This window comes from Pituophis catenifer, unplaced genomic scaffold (genome assembly GCF_029215685.1).
Source record: "Pituophis catenifer annectens isolate HBS135680 unplaced genomic scaffold, rPitCat1.0.hap2 SCAF_7, whole genome shotgun sequence".
NCBI classification, from domain to species: domain Eukaryota; kingdom Metazoa; phylum Chordata; class Lepidosauria; order Squamata; family Colubridae; genus Pituophis; species Pituophis catenifer.
In genome coordinates, this window is record NW_027256887.1 from 12,406,120 (window position 1) to 12,427,416 (window position 21,297).

Consider the following 21,297-nt stretch of genomic DNA (forward strand, 5'->3'; position numbering starts at 1 on the left):
ATTACCCATTACCGAAACTTGATGGGATGAAACTCATAATTGGAATGTATTCTTGGAAGGATATAACTGTTCCAAAAAAAAACAAAACCCAGACCTAAGAAAAGAGGATGTGAAGTTGCATTATATGTAAGAAATCACTATACCTAAAAGTATACATAAAACCAAGGAGGAAAGCCTCCTTAAATGCATATTCATTAATATAAAAGGAAAAAAAGAATGACATTGCATAGATGTATGCTACAGGAGACCCAACCAAATAGAGGAAATAGATGAATTGATTTTTGCTAATCAGTTAGCTAACACTGTTGTGGCCTGTCAGTGGTCTGTGCAGCTAGTAGCTGATTCCGACAGCGAGGAGGCTGGTGTGGTGCTGCGCCAGCAGCCTGTGCAGCTGGCATTCGAGTCAGACAATGAGGAGGCTGGAAAAGATGTGGTGCCAGAGGCGGGGATTCAGCCAGGGCCTTCAGAACCTCCAGGAGCTCCTATAAGTGAAGAGGAAGAAGAAGAAGAGCCTCTTCTCGATGCACAGGCATGCAGAGCTGCCAAAAGGCAGGAGTGGCTCCTCAGGAGGAGGTCTCGAGAGTAAGGCTTGGGGCTAATTGGCCACTCCCTTAGCCTATTTAAGGAAGGACGACGACTGAGGCAATTTGCAGGGAACAACTTCATTCACTCTCCTTCGTCTTGATCTTAGTTCTCTTATCAGCTTCCTGCAAATTGCTTCTGGGCTTTCTGCCAACCATAGTAAGATTATGATTATTTATTCTTTGGATTCTTGTAGGCTGTTAAGAAAGTTAATTAACAGCCTTTGTTTGAAAAAGACTGATTTAATTTAGTAAACTAAGGTTTGTACAGACTTTGTGTGTGCTGCGTTCTTTGGGGTCCGTAGCTGGGGCAGAACAAATACCGGGAACACACCACAGTAGTAATGGAGGATTTCAGGTATCCTGATATCAACTGTAAGACAGACTCTGTACCAGATGGGAGATCCAACAAGTTCCTGATGAACCTAGCTGACAACTTTGTCATACAGAAGATAGCGGAGGGAACTAGAGAGTCAGCTACACTGAGACAGAATTCTCACTGACGGAGATGAAATGATAAAAGGGATTGAAGTTTGGGGAGAATGACCATGTCACACTGGAATCCACCATAATACAGGCACAAGTAATTGAACAAACTACTTTCTTAGGTTTAAGAGAGCTGACTTCTTAAAGAGAACAAACTAAGAGAGAGTTTAGGAAGGATTATATGGATAAAAATCCTAAAGGGGAAGACAACTCAAGTTGCTTGGGAAATTCTGAAAAATGAGATTATACAAGCACAATTTAATACAATGCCACAGAGAAAGAAAAACAAGAGACCCTTGACAAAGCCAGCACGGTTGCATAAAAAATTCTGGCAAACAGAGAGAGAAAAAAATATTAAAAAATGAAATATATAAAAATCTCTATATAAAAAATAGAAAGAGGGAAAGATAACCAAAACAGAATACCAGCAAATAGCCCAAATGTGCGAAGGCGAAGGCTCAGGAAAGCGAAGGCTCAGAATGAACTAAGACTTGAGACAAATGCCAAAAATAATTTTAAATGTTTCTTTCAACATATAAGAAACAAGGAAAAATGTCAAGGAAGCAATTGGTCCGTTAATGGGAGAAGATGGTAAGGAGACGATGGATAGCAGGGAGAAAATAGAACTACTACATTCATTCATTCATTTCATCTGTCTTCACACACACACACACACACAGAGAGAGAGACAGAGACAGACAGACAGACAGACAGACAGACAGACAGACAGACAGACAGACAAAGGAGCACCATAGGAGACAGAATAGCAATGCAAGCCAAAATAGGCAAGAACATGCTAAAAGCACACCAATCCATTAGTGGTGGAATTCAATTTTTTTTACTGCTGGTTTTTTTTTTTTTTTTTAATTTGATTTATATGCCGCCCTTCTCCGAAGACTCAGGGCGGCTTACAATGTGCTCAGCAATAGCCTTCATCCTTTTGTATATTTATACAAGTCAGCTTATTGCCCCCACAAACTGGGTCCTCATTTCACCTACCTTAGAAAGGATGGAAGGCTGAGTCAACCTTGAGCCTTGGCGAGATTCGAACCCTGCAGTAATTGCAGGCAGCTGGTCTTAAGCAGCTTAATAACAGGGTGCCTTAAACCCTTGTACTACCAAGGCTCTCTGGGTATGGCTTGGTGGGCATGGCAGGGGAAGGATTCTGCAAAATCCCCATTCCCATCCCACTCCTGTGGGAAGGATACTGCAAAATCTCCATTCCCTCCCCACTCCTGGGGGAAGGATACTGCAAAATCCCCATTCCCACCCTACTCCAGGGGAAAGATACTGCAAAATCCCCATTCCCTCCCCACTCCTGGGGGAAGGATATTGCAAAATCTCCATTCCCACCCCACTCTGGGACCAGCTAGAGGTGGTATTTTCCAGTTCTCCGAACTACTCAAAATTTCCGCTACCAGTTCTCCAGAACCTGTCAGAACCTGCTGAATAGCACCCCTGCAATCCATCCACTATAGACGAGTTCAAATTGCTAGGACCAGATGGATTACCGGTACATCCCATAGTTCTGAAGGAGTTGACAGACATGATCTCAGAACCACTGAACATAATCTTTCAGAGTTCCTGGGGCACAAGGGAACTACCAGAGGACTGAAAAGAGCTGATATTATTCCAATCTAAAAACTTATTCTCCAAAGGACTTGAGGGAAGCACAAGAAGTAGCAGGTGGAAGATCATTAGAGAGATCCAACGTAGAACTAAGGAAAATTTTCTGACAGAATAATTAAGCAAGGAAGCCTCCCTCTGGAATTTGTGGTTGCTTCATCACTGGACGTTCTCATGACAAGACTGGACAGCCATTTTGTCTGGAGTGATATAGGATATCCTGCATATGCAGGGGGTAGGTCTAGAAGACCTCCAAGGTCCCTGCCAAACCTATTTTCTATATTCTAAGACAGTCAAGATGCATTGCATGTAAAAAAGACATGGATCTTTAATCATGTAGTGGCTGCCACCATGTTAATTTTTCTGAAACACAGGCCTGGGATGTCCCTGCTTCTATATAATATGTCACTTTTTTGTCTGTTTGTTAACTTTCCAATATAAATACTTTTCAGTCAGTTGTTGCCTTGTCTATGTTACACTTGGCCCATATGTAATCCATCATTTCTTTCTTTCTTTGCTACCATCATGGAAGTCGCAAGGCTGGTTAAATAATTAATTCACAGCCTCAGTTTCCATAAGGAGCTTCTGTACGATCCAAGGCTTTCATTACTCACACTTCACCCTTTCCAACACGCAGATCCAAGCACATGATATTGGCATCGGCATCTGCTTAGTCATAAAATTTTGAGAAGTTTAAGTATGTAGAGAAGCCAGCTTGAAATCATCTCTTCAGAAAGCAATAGCAATAGCACTTAGACTTAGATACCGCTTTATACTGCTTTACAGCCCTCTCTAAGCGGTTTACAGAGTCAGCATATTGCCCCCAGCAATTTGGGTCCTCATTTTACTCACCTCAGAAGGATGGAAGGCTGAGTCAACCTTGAGCCTGGTGAGATTTGAACTGCCAAATTGCAGGCATCCAGCAGGCAGCAGAAGTAGCCTGCAGCACTGCACTCTAACCACTGCGCCACCGTGGCTCTTGAAGGTTTGAAGGTTGAAGTCGATTTTGCAAAAAGATGCAACAATTTCAGAGCTTAGCCTACCTAGAGGTGGCAAATATATTGTTGAATATTTAATGTCCTTTATTTTAATGCTATTTTTTTTTTTTTTGTATTTTATTAAATTTATATATCGCCCTACTCCCGAAGGACTCAGGGCGGTAAACAGCCAAAAAATAAAACACATAGATTACAAAATTTAAAAGACAGTATAAAACCACATTAGATAATTTGGCCCGGGACAAATTAAAACACCCCCAAATACTTAGGACAAATTTAAAATTTACAATTTAAAAAGTTAAAAGGGAAAAGTCACTTCACTAAAGTCACTTTAGCGGTGTTTGCAAGGTGTGGTCAAAACAGATGCCAGCCACAATGGTGTTTCCTGTTTTAGATGTGTGCTATGTGTAGCTGACATGACAAATGGGCAGTTTAATCTCCCTGTTGCATCCACTGTCATGGCTTTTTTGACCATACCCCACGGAAAGTCTTGCCCACTTATGAAGAAGATAAGTAACAGGAGGTATCCTCACACCAATAAGCTGTGCCACAGCAGTGAATTAATAAGTGTTTTTCGTCAGGGCAACCTGGTCTACCCAATTATGGGACGGAGCTTCTATTCCTTTGTCAGTAAAACATAAATTCAACACAGCTTGCCAAAGTTTCAGCTAAATATGTGTTGAAGGAGGCGAGCAGGGCAACTTATTTTGGCAGGCTGGCCGGAAGAGGAGAGCAGGGCCTTCTAAGACCTCATTTGCCAAAGTTTGGCTAGAAGTTCTCGGGGCTGTGGAGCAGAGCCAAACCAAATGATGCCTCTGCTTTGTTCTTAGAAATGAGATGGCAAGCAGCTTTGAGTGTCTGCTTGCTCAGACCTTCAAAGTGGAGTGCCCTTCAAAAGAGTTGCAGAGCCTGAATGGTTATTTATTAGTTTATTGAGCCTACCTTTCCTCCCAGACCTAAAGGTGGTTCCCATGGGGATCGTCCTACGTTTTAGGTCCACAACAATATTCCTGCAAAGTATGTTGGGCAGAGAAAGAGTGGCTGGCTTAGTCACCCAGTGAATCTCCACAGCTGAGGGTAAACTTGACTCTGGGGTGCCCAATCCTTCCAGGTTTTCACCACTACATCTCACTAGATAAGTTTGTCCTACTGGATAACCTAACCTTAGCCATGTACAGTGGTGGGATTCAGCAATTTCAGCCCGGTTCAAGCAAACCGGTAGTTAAATTGCTGGCTGGCCCCGCCCCGCCCGCCCCCTCCAGGAGTCCCCACACACCCCATTTTGGCTCCCATGTAAGTGCAGGGAGGCCTACTAGGCCCAAAACGGGCCACAGGGGGTGGCGTCCCGTCCCCATCTCCCCCCCCCCCTCGCAGCCTGTTTTCACTGCCAGGAGGCTGCAGGGAGGCCTACTAGGCCAAAATGGGGGGCAGGGGGGCCCCTGCGGCCCATTTTTGCTCCCAGGAGGCTGAGCGCTGCCTGTCACACACCCCTGGCCACGCCCACCATGGCCAGGCCCACCCAGCTGGTCATTAGGGCAGAAAACCGGTTGTTAAATCATTTGAATCCCACCACATGTAGATGTGGAGCCTAGGAAGAATTTGAGGAATCTGAGTGAATTAAGCCTTCCGGTGAAGCCGCATTTATAACCCAGGAGATGGATGCTCAAAAGAGTTGTGACTGAAGGGCTGTACTCTCCATTGTGGGCGAAGATAAATGAGGTTTATTTCAAAGCCGCAACAGAGTGGAAAGTGAAAAATTTGGTGCTGAGAGAGGAGAGGATCGAATAAAGAAACTTGCAGCCTGGGATCATGGGAACTGATCGTATTATTCCTGGAAGAAAGAGGACAGTATGTTTTCTGCTGAGAAGTTTATAGCTGTGCTCCCACCATAAGAGAATTCACAGCTTGGATACCTGCTTATTGAAAAGACACAGAAAATGAAAAGCATCCTGCCAGCTGACTTCGTCATAAAACATAAAACATCTTGACAAGCCAGGTTTTGCTCAAGAGATTCAGTTTATTGCATTACCAAATCCTGTTATTAACCCTAGGCTAAACTTTTCAGTGATTTTGATAATAGGTTCCCATTTTCTATGACAACATTTCACTTTATTTCAATGAAGATTCTCAGTCATCCAGGTAGAGTTGTCTGGAAGTTGAGTCATGCCAACTGGACTTTTCTTTTCTGTTTGGTCTGAAACATTTCACTGCTGATCCAAGTAGCTTCTTCAGTCTAAGTCGGGTCGGTTGGCGGACACCACATATGTCCTTCAGGATGATTTCATTTCTCACCTAATCTGAATAGACTCTAGGCAAAGAATTGTTAAGGGTCATTTTTAAGTGTGAGGACAGGTTGTATCCAAGGGTGGACTTCAAAAATTTTAGCAAGGGCTGCTCTGCCCAGTTGCTGGGTGGATGTAGCCATGGTGGGCATGGACTAGTTGGCCTCCTGTACCATGGCGGGGACATTTTTGCCCTCCCCAGGCTCCAGAGGCTTTTGTTGAGCCTCCGGGAGGGCAAAAATGCCACTCACAAGTCGCAACTACCTGTTCACCCGAACCGGTCTGAACCGGCAGCAGCCCACTACTGCTCATAAGTCATATTTTTCAGTGGCGTTGTAACTTTGAACAGTCACTAAATAAACTGTTGTAAGTCGAGGACTACCAGTACTCTTAGAGTGAGGAGTGTGGTTCCCCCAGTTTTTGTGCTGCTCCTGCATCAGTTTCCAGGAAGATCAAGACCACTTCACAGGTTTGCCAGAATGACTCATCTAAGAGAAGGTTTTAGGAGCAATTATATTTAACAACTCTGCTTCCCCACCTAAAGAGCCTATTCAGATTAGGTGAGAAATTAGACCGAAGAAGCTACTTGGATAAGCATTGAGATACTTCAAACCAGTGGTGAAATGTAAAATTTGTTACTACCGGTTCTGTGGGCATGGCTTGGTGGGGGGGGTTAATGTGACTGGGTGGGCGTGGCCAACTTTTTTTTTTTTACTTTTAAAAGCATTTTTTCTACAACCTTAAGAGGTTGCAGAAAAAAAATGCTTTTAGAAGCCTCTGACGATCAGGCAACTCAGCTGGGATCGCCAGAGGCTTTTAAAGGCTTTTTTTTTTCTACAACTTCTTCGGCTGAAGAGGTTGTAGAAAAAATGCTTTTAAAAGTCTCTGACATCCCAGCTGAGCCGCGCGATCATCAGAGGCTTTTTAAAAAAAAAAATTTTTTAAAGCATTTTAAGAGGTTGTAGAAAAAATGCTTTTAAAAGTTAAAAAAAAAAAGCCTCTGATGATCGCGCGGCTCAGCCGGGCATGGGAGAGGTGCAGGGATTTTTGCTACCGGTTCTCTGAACCACCCACCGCCATCATTACCGGATCGCATGATCCGGTCCAAACCGGGAGCATTTCACCCCTACTTCAAACCAAAAAAAAAAAAAGTCCACTTGCCACAATTTCCAGATATTTTAGTTTATTCTTTTTTCCTATCTGTTTTTGAGGTTCCTTTATTCCAGTGCAGAGGTGGGTGGCACATGAATTAATAACCGGTTCTCCCACCACCGAAAATGTGAGTGCATGCGGCTTGCACACATGCGCGCGGCTTAAAAAAACGTGCTGCAGTCCACCACTGCTCTAGTTAACATTACTCCAAAGTACTCGGGCAGTGTTCGTAAAGGATGCTTTCCCCTTCTCCCCACCACATAAGGAACACATTTCCTATTTTATGGAGAAGAAGAGGGGTTGAAAAACATGTTTAAAAGAACCACGCCAAGCCTTAGAAAAATCACTGCATAAACATATCAACAGCTGCTTATTTTGTCTTCACCCAAAAGGAATATGGATTTCGAAATGAACTTAGCACTTAGTGTTTCTGCATCAGTGGGTTATTGAACCTGAGATTTCCCATTTTGGATCTCGATTTCTATTTCCAAAATTGGCTCTACTTCAGTGCAGAGTTTTGCATTTGTAAGTTAACACCTGTGGTACTTACAAATGCATAATGTGGGCGAAACCATCACCAGACCCGATAATCCTGCTTCCTCTTATTTGATCATGGAACTGCTTGTATTGGAAAGCATTTATGCACATCCAAAATGAATTAAACACGGTCACTCATGCCCTTGTCACTTCCCACCTGGACTACTGTAACGCTCTCTACATGGGGCTCCCCTTGAGGAGCACCCGGAGGCTCCAACTGGCACAGAGTACGGCCACGTGGGTGGTTATGGGAGCAATGTGGCGCTCCCATGTAACACCTCTCCTGCGCGAGCTGCACTGGCTCCCGGTGGTCTTCCGGGTGCACTTCAAGGTTTTGGTTACCACCTTTAGAGCGCTCCATGGCTTAGGGTCTGGTTATTTACGGGACCGCCTGCTGCCGCAAACGGCCTCCCACTGGCCAGTACGCTCTCACAGAGAGGGACTCCTCCGGGTGCCGTCGGCCAAACAATGTTGGCTGGTGGCCCCCAGGGGGAGAGCCTTCTCTGTGGGGGCACCTACTATCTGGAACAAGCTCCCCCCGGAGATACGGAGGATCCCAGATCTACGCACCTTCCGCCGTGCTCTCAATACCTTTTTATTTCACCAGGCTGGTCTGGCCTAACCTTTCCCATTCTCTTTTTAATTTAAATTTTAATATAAATTTTAATTTGTTCTTAACCTGGGGTTTTAAATTTGTCTTGGGCTAAATTGATTTAATTCGATTTTACTTCTGCTCTTAAATTTTTGTATTCTACGTGTTTTATCCTGTGCCTGTTCACCGCCCTGAGTCCTTCGGGAGTAGGGCGGTATACAAATTAAATAAAATGAAAAAAAAATGAATTCATGAGGGGGAATGGGTTCCATTCTAGTGCTCTAAAGCCAAAAGTGTGGCTCACATCGAGAAAGTCTTCCCCTACATGAATCCCACCTTCCTTCTTGCTTTCTACCCACTTGAGAGATGTATAGGCAGCAGAAGAAGCAGGGTCTCCACTCAAGCCAAGCTTGGCCACTATTGACTCCAAAGCCCCTGCATTTTCCTGGCAAAGCCGAGAGTTATGGATTGCTGTGGCCTCATTGCATGAATATCCTTGGAACCGGCCAGTTCAGCCTAAATTCTTCCCTCCAAACCCAACCAGGCATAGCTTCCAAACTACCCTTTGCTGACTCGTTCCATGGATGATAGATCCATTATACCTGCAAGAATATTTATTACACTTCAGTTCCAAGCTGGGAGAAAGGCACTGGAAACATGGAGGCTGATTAGAAAGATGGTTTAATGATGAAGCAGAGCCACATGTGATTCTGGGCAGTTGACAAAATGGAGTTGAGAGTGAGGGGGGGTTATACCTTCTTTGGGCTTTGCACTTGAACTCCTTGTTCCTGTGCAAGAACATACCGTATTTTTGGGAGCCGAAGACACACTTTTTTCCCTCCTAAAAGAGGCTGAAAATGTGGGTGTGTCTTATACTCTGAATGTAACCCCGCCCACCTGCCGGCCCCCACTCTTCAGCCTCTGTGTGTCCTCTTCCTGCCTGCAGAGATTGCCACCGACAATGGCTTGTGTTTATGGGCTCTGCGCGTCACGTTTTCAGCCTCCAAATGCTCCGTTTGAGAGCCCTTCAAGGCTGCAGGGATTGCCAAAGCACATCGCCGTGGATCACCACCCCAAAACATGACACATTTGGAGGCTGAAAACGTGATGTGCGGTGCCCAAAATGGCCACCTGGAACAGCTGCTGCCTTTTCTTATCCCTTCCACGCTTCACCTGCTTTAGTCACTGGAGCTCCCTCCGATGATCAGATGTGCTTTTGAAGCCGTTTTTCAGGCCCAACAGGAGTGAAGCGAACTTTTGTGCTTTGCCTGCTTTTCTAATTGCTGCTCCCTCCGACGATCAGCTGTGCTTTAGAAGCTATTTTTTAGCCCCAACCAGCCCCAACCTCAAAACCAGCAAGCGAATTAAGGTGCTGAAGCTCACCAGGCTAAGGACTCTAGCCAGATGAACACCTGGTAGGCAGAATTTTTTTTTCCTATTCTCCTCCCCAAAAACTAAGGTGCATCTTATACTCCGAAAAATACGGTATATTCTATCAGCTGTTGTCAGATTCCTATTGGGTCATGTAGGGGTCATAGCTGACTCTATAGACAAGGCAAAAGAGGAAATTTGAATCCTAAGTGCTTGTCTGAGTTAAGTTTGTTTGAAGTTTGGACTGCTCTGGGCTGCTTCTAATCCTACCATTCTGCCTTTGTTTTAAAATATCCTCTTCTTGAATGGATTACCAAATCCGCATTTCTAAAAAAAAAATGGCCTCACTTTCATTTCTGAATAGGCTGGCCCAATTCAGCTGGTTCCAAGAGCATGTTTCTCCATTTCTCCTTTAGGGAAATATAATATTCTGCCTTTTTTAATATTTCCCAAAATATCTCATTCTTCTGGGGTGGGGGGTGCTGACTTTCTACACTAGGTAAGGTAGAAATTGCCAGTCATCTCTCTGTTTCACCTTCAAGTAGGTTGCTATTGCCTTCTTAATTTTAATTTAATTTGATTTTTATATGCCGCCCTTCTCCGAAGACTCAGGGTGGCTTACAATGCGTTAAGCAATAGCCTTCATACTTTTGTATATTTTATACAAAGTCAGCTTATTGCCTCCACAATCTGGGTCCTCATTTTACCTACCTTAGAAAGGATGAAAGGCTGAGTCAACCTTGAGCCTGGTGAGATTTGAACTTGCAGTAATTGCAGGCAGCTGATGTTAATAACAGTGTTTTAATCTGCTGCTCTACCAGGGCTCTTTTTCCCAATGTAGCCTAGAATGCTGGCCATCTCCCATCCAAATACTAATCAGGATTGTTCCTACTTAGCCTTCCAGACCAGACCAGGCAGTGAGATGCTGCCACCAGCTGGGGCCCATCTAGAAAGAAGCAGGAAGCAGAAATCTTGCCAGGGATTTGGCTACAGATGATGGAGACTTCTTTGCTCCAGGAAGATTCATGTGGACATGTTCCTCTTCAGGTCCTGAACTCCTTCACATCTAGATGGGTAGAAGGCTAGTCCTATCATGTCCTCAGGGCCATGTCTTAATCCCATCACCCTGGAGCTGAAGCGGGGGAGGGAGCTGCAGAGAGCTTCTTGTCTTTAAAACATGTTTCTCCTTTTCTCATCCAAGGAGGTATAATATTCTGCCTTTTTAATATTTCCTAGAATATTTCAGTTTTCTAGGAGTGGGTTAGGTGCTAACTTCCTACAGAACTTTACAAAAAACTCATTAACGATCGCCCATTAGCAGGGCCATTGAAAGTTGCCACTTTTTTCCCAGAGAAAGAGCTACCACCTAATCTCTCCCAGACATATTTTCCTCTTTATCCCCAACTGTTGGTCATATTGCAGTGTGTTCCAGTACCAGTTATGGCAGATGGGAGTTAGCACTGGACTCCATAAAAGTTTGGCTCTCTCTGTAAGGGAGCTGTCAATCATCAGCTTCTGCAAAACGCATAAGACATGAGATGTGTCTTTTTTCATTCTTGCCAATCAAAACACTTGGCAGCCATGGGCAAGGATCCCATGCCCTGCTAAAGGATGGGGCATGCTCAGTTGTGATGATTAAATGATATGCAGAATAGTTGCAGATAATTTTGTCTTGGCAATGACATCATCTCACAAATTCTCCAATTATGGATTCACGGCACGATACCAGATGCAAAGGCATATATTGTGTTTGAATTGATGTTGTCATGCCTATGTTTTCATGGGTCCATCTTGATCTTGCAACCAATAGCTTTCCCTATCTCTGGGTAAGTAACAATTATAATGCAAACAGAGTTTTTATAAAATAGATGCCATAGTTGAGAGGTGATAAAAGATTAGCTTTGTACCCAACAATCCAGATCCAGATTTGTTTTACTTCAATCAGTATCAACAGTAGCAGAAATCAGTATTTTTCCTTTTTGATAACTATTGATTTTCAAAACAGAAATTTAAAAATTAGATAAGAAAAGGTTTTTTAAAAAAGAAAAAATCAAGAAAGAACAAGTGCCAAAAAAAAAAAGAGGAAAAACTATAAAAGTAGAAAAAAGAATGACTTCTGGCTTTCTTTGGTACTGATATGAATAAAATAAATAAATAAACAAACTCTTATTCTAAGGTTAATGTTTGTTTACATTATTTCTATAATTCCAGTAATTAAATCTCAAAATCTTTAATTTCTTTCAGTTTTTTGCAAAAAATCCAACAGTGGTTTACAGGTAGAAATAGAATTGATTTTTTTTTCCTTAATCAAGCTGTCAGTTTCACCATCCATGCCAATGCTGGTTCAGGAATTCTCGGAGTTAAAGTCTACATATATCTTAAAGTTGCCAAATTCGAGAAATGCTGGAATAAAGCATTCATCTTATCAAACAAGCATTTATGAGCTTGGAAATGGATGGTGAAAGTCTTAACTGTTTCACCATGTATCTAAATATGACTTAAGAAGACCTTATCCTGAGAAGACCTACATTCAGAATAAGCGTTGGCATCGGGCACCTTAACCCGGCGTTCGGTTCATCCCACAGTACCAGTTCTGCTTACCAAAAGTGACCCACTAGGCATCTCCATTCCATGCCTGGCTCCATGCCAGCGAGCCGGGCTTCTTACCCATTTAAAGTTTGAGAATAGGTAGAGATCGTTACGGCCCCAAGACCTCTAATCATTCGCTCGACCAGATAAAACTGTGGCAGCCTTGTGCCCACAAGCACCAGCTATCCTGAGGGAAACTTTGGAGGGAACCAGCTACTAGATGGTTCGATTAGTCTTTCACCCCTATACCAGGGATGAAATCCAGCAGGTTCTGACCGGTTCTGCAGAACTGGTAGCGGAAATTTTGAGCAGTTCAGAGAACCGGCAAATACCACCTCTGGCTGGCCCCAGAGTGGGGAGGGAATGAAGATTTTGCAATATCCTTCCTCCAGGAGTGGGGAGGGAATGGGGATTTTGCAGTATCCTTCCCCTGGAGTGGAATGGGAATGGAGATTTTTCAGTATCCTTCTCCTGCCACGCCCACCAAGCCACATCACGCCCATCAAGCCACGGCCACAGAACTGGTAGAAAAAAATGGATTTCACCACTGCCCTATACCCAGATCAGACGACTGATTTCCATGTTGGCTACAGTCCCCCACTAGAGTTTCCTCTGGCTTTGCCCTGCCCAGGCATAGTTCATCATTCAGAATGATGAAGTTGGGGCCTGAAGTTAGAGTTACCATGTCTACATCCAGAGGTTTTTGGATTATTAGAGGTTAATTAGAGATAGAAAGTTCTGAAAAATCCATCTTACTAGAATTTCAGAATGTTGAATAGGATAAGTCCGGAATCACCTTGTACGGAAGATGAGCAACATTTTAAAAAATTAATAATTAAATAAGTCACACATCTTTGATTGTGTGCATTTAAAAGATTGTCAAAGTTATTGTAGGAGAGTTGTGTCTATGGTGATAAAAAAAATGAGGCGTCTGGAGCACTAACATAGATATAAGCTGTGTACATTTTTGCAGCTTTTTAATAAAAGCTAATCCCTTTTAATTACATTTGTTAGTTGGGAAAGGAGCATTTCAGAACACATAGCTGGTATGTTTTATTGTACGACTGTAGTGGACAGAAAACCTACAGCTTCTAAAGCGACACTTTGCATTTCTTTGGAGAAGTAAAGCCCAACTCCTTTTAATGTGTTTTTAAGTTGTATAACTGAGAATCTCCTCTTTGTTTAAACATGTAAATCTAAAGCCGTCATACCAAAAAATAGAATCATTTTAACACCAGCAGCTTCCTATCTAAAAATTATCTTTGCAGCAAATGCCTTTTGCAAACCCTCTGGCACAACAGATTTAGTGCACAAATGTGTGTGTGAGGGGGGGACAGACAGCCTCTGGCAATAACAAATTTCTTGAAGACTAATTAAAACATCATCTCCCATTCTGCTAAACCAAATTCAAACCAAATTCAAAGGCGCTCTTAGCACCATGTAGCTGATACGTCACTTTCCATTATATTTTTTGAGGCAACTAAACATCTGATGTTCAATTATAATAAATCTGTGAGTTGTTTAAAAGCGATAGCTTTGCTCTATTTTGTTTTGTCTTAATTTGATAGTAAACCTGGAAACCAGCCCAGCCATCTTCAGAGACACCCAACAACCACTGAATTTCAAAAGGAGAACATTAGTCATTCAGTCCTTGGCTTTCAAAAGCTCTTCAGAGACAGCTGAACTGGTTAATTTCATTTTCACTTTACATATGAAAAGAGGAAGCAGCCAGTGATGGCCATCCTTAATTTAAATATATAAATGCAAATGAAGTGTGCAAATCAGCCTGGTCATTTACACTTTTGGGTGTAAGTTTCCTACTTGCTTCAAGTTGTGAAAAGAATTGCTTTTTCAAAGTCCTTCAAAGTCCTTTAGATATAAGTGGTCAATGACACAATGACACAAGTGGGAGAAAAACATGTTTTTGTTGATTTATCATTCTGGAGTTCCTGATGGGGCAGCTAAGTTCAGGTTGTGCCTAAGTTCAGGTGCCCTATACTTTCCACAGGGAGTCCTTCAGAAAACCTGAAGAACATCAACTGATTAGCTGATGAGAAAAGAGCTGTAGGACCTGTCTGTAATTATTGAGTGCAGTTGTCCCTTTTGGTGATGTCATACTGTTTGTCATTCAGGCAGATACCAGTGGTGTGGCAGTGGAGGCAATGTTCCTCCAAACAAACTCGTAAGGGAAGCTACAAACCTGTGCATACACCTCATGCTAAGTTTCCAAGGCAGAAGAGTACAGGGCAATCTGGGAGAAGAAAACTTACACAGTTTGCTGGGCTCTCCTCACTTGAAAACAATTCCTAGCAAAACTATTCATGCAAAATGTGTATCATTTGCATGCAGCACTTCAATGCATAATTTCTGATTATCGCGTCCAATTTACATTGAAGTTTTGGCAAGAGTTTCTGAAGATCTTCTTAGGCATCTCCCAGGGCCTAAGTTCCTCCCATCACCCCAAGACGAAGGGAGGCTGTGAAAGTACAAATGACATAGTAAAGCAATACCTCCACTGTTACATGAATTACCAGCAGGACAACTGGGCTGAGCTCTTACCCTTCGTCAAGGTAGCCTGTAATAATTCAGTACACAGTAGTACTTTGAATTCACCCTGTTTGTTCCCTAAACTTTTATTGTTACTGTATTGGTATTTAAGATCTTTATGGCTGACCCTGGGGATGCTTCCTACATCTACTTTGCATTTGAAAACATTTATAAATAAAATAATGCATTTGAAAATATTTTGCATTTGCCTAGGCAGAGAGGTCCTAGACTAGTGATGGTGAGCCTTTTGGGCTCAGCGTGTCAAAAATTCAGAAAACGCCTATCTTTTCTTTGCTGGTGTCTCTCTCTCTCTCTCTCTCTCTCTCTCTCTCTCACACACACACACACACACACACACACACACACACCACACCATACAAAAGAGGCATCTCTAGACTCTCTTCTTGGGATCCTCTGGAAGTCACACAAGATGCCCCATGTTCTTGTGCAATTTTTGGAGGCTCCAGAGGCTCTGCAAGGGCACGACTCTAGCACAACATTCAGAGGGTCCACAGAAGCCTCCAGTTGCTCTAGATGTTGTGTAAGAAAGTCCTGCTCTGGAGCCTCCAAAAATCATGCAAGCATTCTCACAATTTTTGAAGACCCCGCATTTCAGCAGAAATGGCATGTCATAGGTCAGTGATGGCTAACCTTTTCCAGACCAAGTGCCCAAAGTGCACGTAAACCAGAAACCCCAAAATGCAATGCGCGCATGCCCCCTGCATGTGCACCTCACCCCCACACGTGCCCCCAGCCCCACACATGGTCCCGCCTCCCCAGACATGTACATGCAGCCCCACGCACACCCACGCCCCCCAAGCATGCGCAGCAGAGACCTGAAGACCAGTTGGCTGGCAGAAGGCATGCCCACATGCACGGCAGAACTGAACTGGGGCAACGGCTCAAGTGCCCACAGAGAAGGTGCTGCATGCTACCTCTGGCACACATGCCATAAGTTCGCCATCACGGACATAGGTTCACCATCACCTACCTATGTATCCAAAAAAATTGAGCTGCAGTTCACAAAAGATCTTGCCTTTCCATACTGTTAGAAAAGGAAACAGATGAAGTAATTGTTACAGCCTTCCCTTCAAAGCAAATCTCTTGATTAACATTTAAGCCTCAGTTTGATATATTAATAAGCACCCCCTTACTTATCCATCTGTTGTGGCCCCGCCCTCTGAGCCTATCTCATCGGAGGAAGAAAGCTCCGAACATGAGGAAGAGGAGTCAGCCAGGCCTCCCTCTCCAGGCCCCTCCCCTCTGGCACTGTCTCAGGTGCCGGCCGAGGGAGAGGAGATTAGCCAGGAGCCAGGTGTCTCGGATGAGAGTGAAGGAGAGCCGTCATTCCTGGATGCACGCCAACGAAGGCGTGATAAACGGTTGCAGCAGTTAAGGAGGCATGCTAGGGATTAGAACTGAGTCACTGGACCACACCCCAGAGACTATATAAGAGAGGGTGGTGGCTGGTAAAACTCCGTGACGAACAAAAACGAACTTTGGCTAGTCACTTGAACAATGTCTGAAGCTGCCGAAAGGGATATTGTTTTGCTGGACTATTTGCAATGCGTATGTAATTTTATGTTATCTGTTGCAGTAAAAGCTCTTGGCAGACGGTGATTATATTGCTGCCAAGTTTGAGATAACGACCTGTGTGCGTGTCAAGTACTTTCTTAACCCTCGGCTGGCTGTGTTTGTGTATGTGTGTGGACGGGGACAGATCACCATCTTTTTCACACAAAACAACCTAAGTCTTAAAGCCACTGCTCCTTTTTCCAAAATGCTCTGGTTTAATTAGTTTCTCAGAGTGCACTTTATATTTGGCATAAAATTACTAAAAATGCTAAAAGAATACTTCCTTCTGCATTCAGATGAGCAGATAATTTGAGGTCAGTTGGTATTCATTTTGTAATATGCACTTTTTAATTAAGCAGAGTGCCAAACTTGTTGACATAAAGGGACCACAGCCTCGGTCTATCTCAATCTAACCAATACTTCTGGGCTATAACACTGTTTTTGTGGAAGAACATATATTTTGCCCTGCAAATTCAAGACCGAGGACTAATATCATTTTAGGAAAAGTCTAGCCAAAGTACAGTTAGGTTTGTTTGTTTATCACCCTAGAGCCGTGAAGGCGAACCTATGGCACGCATGCCACCTTGTAGCCATATCAGTGGGCACGCCAGCTCAGCTCCGGCGCGCATGCGCGCCTCAGCCAGCTGATTTTTGAGCCTTCTGGGCCCACCAGAAATAGGGAAACAGGCTGTTTCCTGCCTCTGAAGGGCCTGGGGGTGGATGGGGAAGGCCTGTTTTTCTTTCTCACCTGGCTCCAGATCCTCTCTATGCATCTGGGGAGGGCGGAAACAGCTTTCCCCACCCCCTCGAAGGCCCAAAACAGCCCATTTCTCAACTTCCAGTTGGACAGAAAGTGACATTTTTTGCTGTCCCCAGCCTCCAGAGACTCCTAGAGAGGCTCTAGAGTTACCTTCTGGTAACTTCAAAGATACATCTATGTAGTTTTGGAAAATTATAATATGGAAATAGTTTTGCCGGATGGATGGATGAATGGATGGATGGGTGGGATGGATGGATGGATGGATGGATTTTAACTTTCCAGTCTAACCTCTTCCAGACTTTCTCTCATGGTTTCCAGATTACAGACCTTGGGGCCTGGAGTATCAATTGGCCCTTACTGGTAGCTGGTGGGGGCTGTGTTTGTTAGCTACCCTTCCCTACTGGGTACCATGTGTTTGATTGAATCTTGTTTCTTTATTTTAACCTCTTTTAAATCTATTCTGTAAGCCACGTAGAGTATGTTCATAAAACAACAGGCAGGTAGGCTGATAGTTTTAACTTTGCTTTACCTTCCATGCATTATGTCTAGCCATTTTTAATACCATTAGGAAGCTAGGAGAGAGAAGTGATAAAATAGGCTAAGGTAGATTAAAAATAATAGCTCAAATTTAAATTCTGTCATATCCAATCCACTCAGAAGAATGACAAACTGAAATTCAATGTGGCTTGTTCCCAAGTGAAGAAATGAAGGAAATAAATACCCTGTTTTCCCAAAAATAAGACATCCCTTGATAATAAGCCCAATTGCACTTTTGAGCAGATGCGCTAAAATAAGCACCCCCCCCAAAAAATAAGCCCTCCCCGATTTAAACACATGCGCCCCACCATTTTCTCTGGTTAGGGTTAGGGAGACAGAGCTGGAAATCAGGTAGGATGGCAAAAGGAGCCCCGTCTTGCTCCACGTGCCCCAAAATAATAAGACCTTCCTGAGAATAAGGCCAAGCACTTATTTCAGAGTTCAAAAAAAATAAGACAGGGTCTTATTTTCTGAGAAACACGGTATGCAACTGTGGTGTGTTATTGGGAATGAGCAACAAGCAATATTCACATCTGTAGTTATATTTTGTTAGTGGCAAATCAGAACCACAAGTCTAGAAATAAAAAGAGAGAATATTTTTTTAAGCATCCAGTTCACAAATGATTACTTACAGTGTGTTCTCTTTTTTTTTTTTTTCCAGAAAAGAGAATATTTTGACGTGCCTCCAGATGGAAGAGGTAACATTACAGCCCAGAAACAACAGCTTTATCTGAAAAGCACAATGGAAAGTTGTTGAACGATTAGGAAAATGAGTCCAAGGAGATGGGTTATTCGAATCTCCCCCATGGCAAATGATGGTATCCAGAGATCAAGGTGAGGCAATGTTACTTAAATGATATCTTGGAAACCCAAGACATCCGTCCTGAAAGAAGAAAGAATTTGAGGGAAGATGGAAATGCCCATGGAAATCCAACCTAGGATGAAAATATACTACAACACCAACTTATTTTTCTTCCCCGTTCATTAAATCTCATTTGAGCCACCACGTACGGATCAAAACAAGGATGTGACTTTTCCCAAAAAGTTCTCTAGCGAATATTGTCACAATAGGCCAGATGTGGATTGGCTTAATCTCTTTGTCCTCATGGTTTTCCTCCTTTGGGAGACAGATGAGAAAAAAGCTATAATTTGAAATGGGAAAGTATCATTTTAATGGGCGAAAAAGTAGCAACCTCACATTTCAGTTTCTGAGCACACCAAAGTGGCCTCTTTTACTTGTGTAGATGGGGCACTGGGAGAAGAGCATCTCTTTTTCCTGGCCCCAATTGGGGGGGAAAAAAAATCAAAGGAAAATGGAAACACTTGTAATAAGTGAAAGCAATAAAACAGCTGCTACCTGTCCAATCAGGCCATTATCTCATTTGTTCATGTAAACTAACCTTTGCCTACTGGCTAATCTTAATACTTATTAATAATCCCTCAGGAACCTGCTAAAGTTCTTGTTAAGAGAACCATGGGGATTCCTTGGCTAAGGTTCAGGATTGGGGGCAAGCTTCGTGCATTCCGAAATAATTTGATCAAGACCGGGAATATCACCTGAAGAAAGAGCATAGCTCAGGGGTCGGCAACCTTAAACACTCAAAGAGCCGCAAAAGTCCTAACCGGAAGTTCAATTCTGGAGCCGACCGGAAGTCCTGTTCCCCCACCATAGAGTCTCCTCCTAGCGCGGCATCCTTTTTCCTCTACCTGTCCTAACCGAAAGCCCTATCAATTGTGGAGCTGACCGGTGACAGGGAGCCGCAGCAGAGGGATGAAAGAGCCACATGCGGCTCCAGAGCCACGGGTTGCTGACCCCTGGCATAGCTGATGGTTTGTTGTTACAAAATTCCATTAGGCGCCACCATTTCTATAGAGCAATTTAACAACTATCGGAAGAGCAGTTTCCGTTTAGCAGATTATTGTTAGTTTTTTTTTTCCTGGAAATACTCTTTTCCATCCGTATAAGCCTTTTATCCTTTGACATTTGGGCTGAAAGCATTGACCATTTTTCCTCAGAATAGCTGATGGAAAAGGAATGCAGAACTAGAACGACACACATACACACATTGTATACTTTGGGATAGCTCCGAGAAAGAATGTAAAAAGAATGTAAAATTATTCTCACAGAGACATCTTGCCTTGCACATCAAGATTCCTCCTCAAAAAGTGAACATTAGAATGTTACGCTGCTCCTTGTCGTGCAGGAGCCCTGCCTTCCTGCTGAAACAGCCTGTTCAGATTATCTTGGTCCTCCATTCCTTGCGAGGACCCTGAAATAACTACAGGAGAATTATTTCTATCCTTAAGGCACTGCGTATTTCTTAACTCTTGTAGCAGCAAGGCATTAGCAGTGTTCCTACGTATTCTATCTCTCCAGAAGGAGACTTGGTAGGTTTCTAGGATGATTTCTGTCACTGGATGCTTTATTTACCATATTGCCACTGTTTTCTCAGAAATGCAGCAGCCACATTTTCAAACCAGTGCAAAGAAATGCCCTGAAACTAAGGATTTGCAGCAAAAGGAAAGACCGGTGAAGACCCACTTACAAGTGGAGATTGCATCAACTTCTATACGGTTGATGAATTACGCGGTCTGATGATCCCACTTGATGTGGTTGTGTTACTAGGATTTATCCCTTACTATTTCTTTAGCATTCAAATAGATTTAAAGTTGTACTTGTGACCCTCTTGAATTAATTTAGGTGATGCAAATCACCTTAAAGAAATTGGCTTGCTTGGAGTCGCAAACATGCCCCATCATTTGACTTAGTGTTAAAAATTAAGCAATTTAGGAATGTAAGAACAAATACCGCCACAGATTTCTAAACCAACTCCTGCACTTCAGAGTTGACATTGTTCAGTCCCTAAATCATGTATGACTCTTCACAACCCCATGGACCATAACATGCCAGGCCTCTCTGTCCTCCATTGTCTCCTGGAATTTGCCCAAATTCATGTTCATTGTGTCGATGACACTATCTAACCATCTCATCCTCTACTGTCCCCTTCTCCTTTTGCCTTCAATCTTTCCCCAGCATCAGGATCTTTTACAATGAGTCCTTTCTTCTCATTTGAGCTTCAGCTTCAGTATCTGTTCTTCCAAAGAATAGTCAGGATTGATTTCCTTCTGGATTGATTTGATCTTCTTGCAGTCCAAGGGGCTCTCAAAAAGTCTTCTCTAACACCACAATTAGAAAGCATCAAGTCTTTGGCGCTCAGCTTTCCTTATGATCCAACTCTCACAGCCATACGTTACTACTGGGAAAACCATACCTTTGACACTCAGTATGGACTTTTGTCAGGAGGACGCAGTGGCTCAATGGCTAAGACGCTGAGCTTGTCGATCAAAAGGTCGGCAGTTCAGCGGTTCAAATCCCTAGCACTGTGTAACGGGGTGAGCTCCCGTTACTTGTCCCAGCTTCTGCCAACCTAGCAGTTCAAAAGCATGTAAAAAATGCAAGTAGAAAAATAGGGACCACCTTTTGTGGGAAGGTAACAGCGTTCCGTGCGCCTTTGGTGTTTAGCCATGCTGGCCACATGACCATGGAGACATCTTCGGACAACGCTGGCTCTTCAGCTTAGAAACGGAGATGAGCACCACTCCCTAGAGTCGGGAACAACTAGCACATATGTTTACCTTATGGACCTTTGTCAGCAAGGTGATA

The 21,297-nt window shown here is 43.3% G+C and overlaps 1 protein-coding gene across 1 annotated transcript in view; it reads left to right on the top strand.

Moving 5' to 3' along the window:
* Positions 1-19,354, top strand: part of SHISAL1 (shisa like 1) — a 64,639-nt gene extending 45,285 nt beyond the window's left edge. Inside the window, exon 4 of the mRNA XM_070947460.1 lies at positions 18,295-19,354. Within this exon, the coding sequence (XP_070803561.1) occupies position 18,295 (1 nt within the window). The 3' untranslated portion in view covers positions 18,296-19,354. The remainder of the gene's footprint in view (positions 1-18,294) is intronic.
* Positions 19,355-21,297: the final 1,943 nt, after the last annotated feature.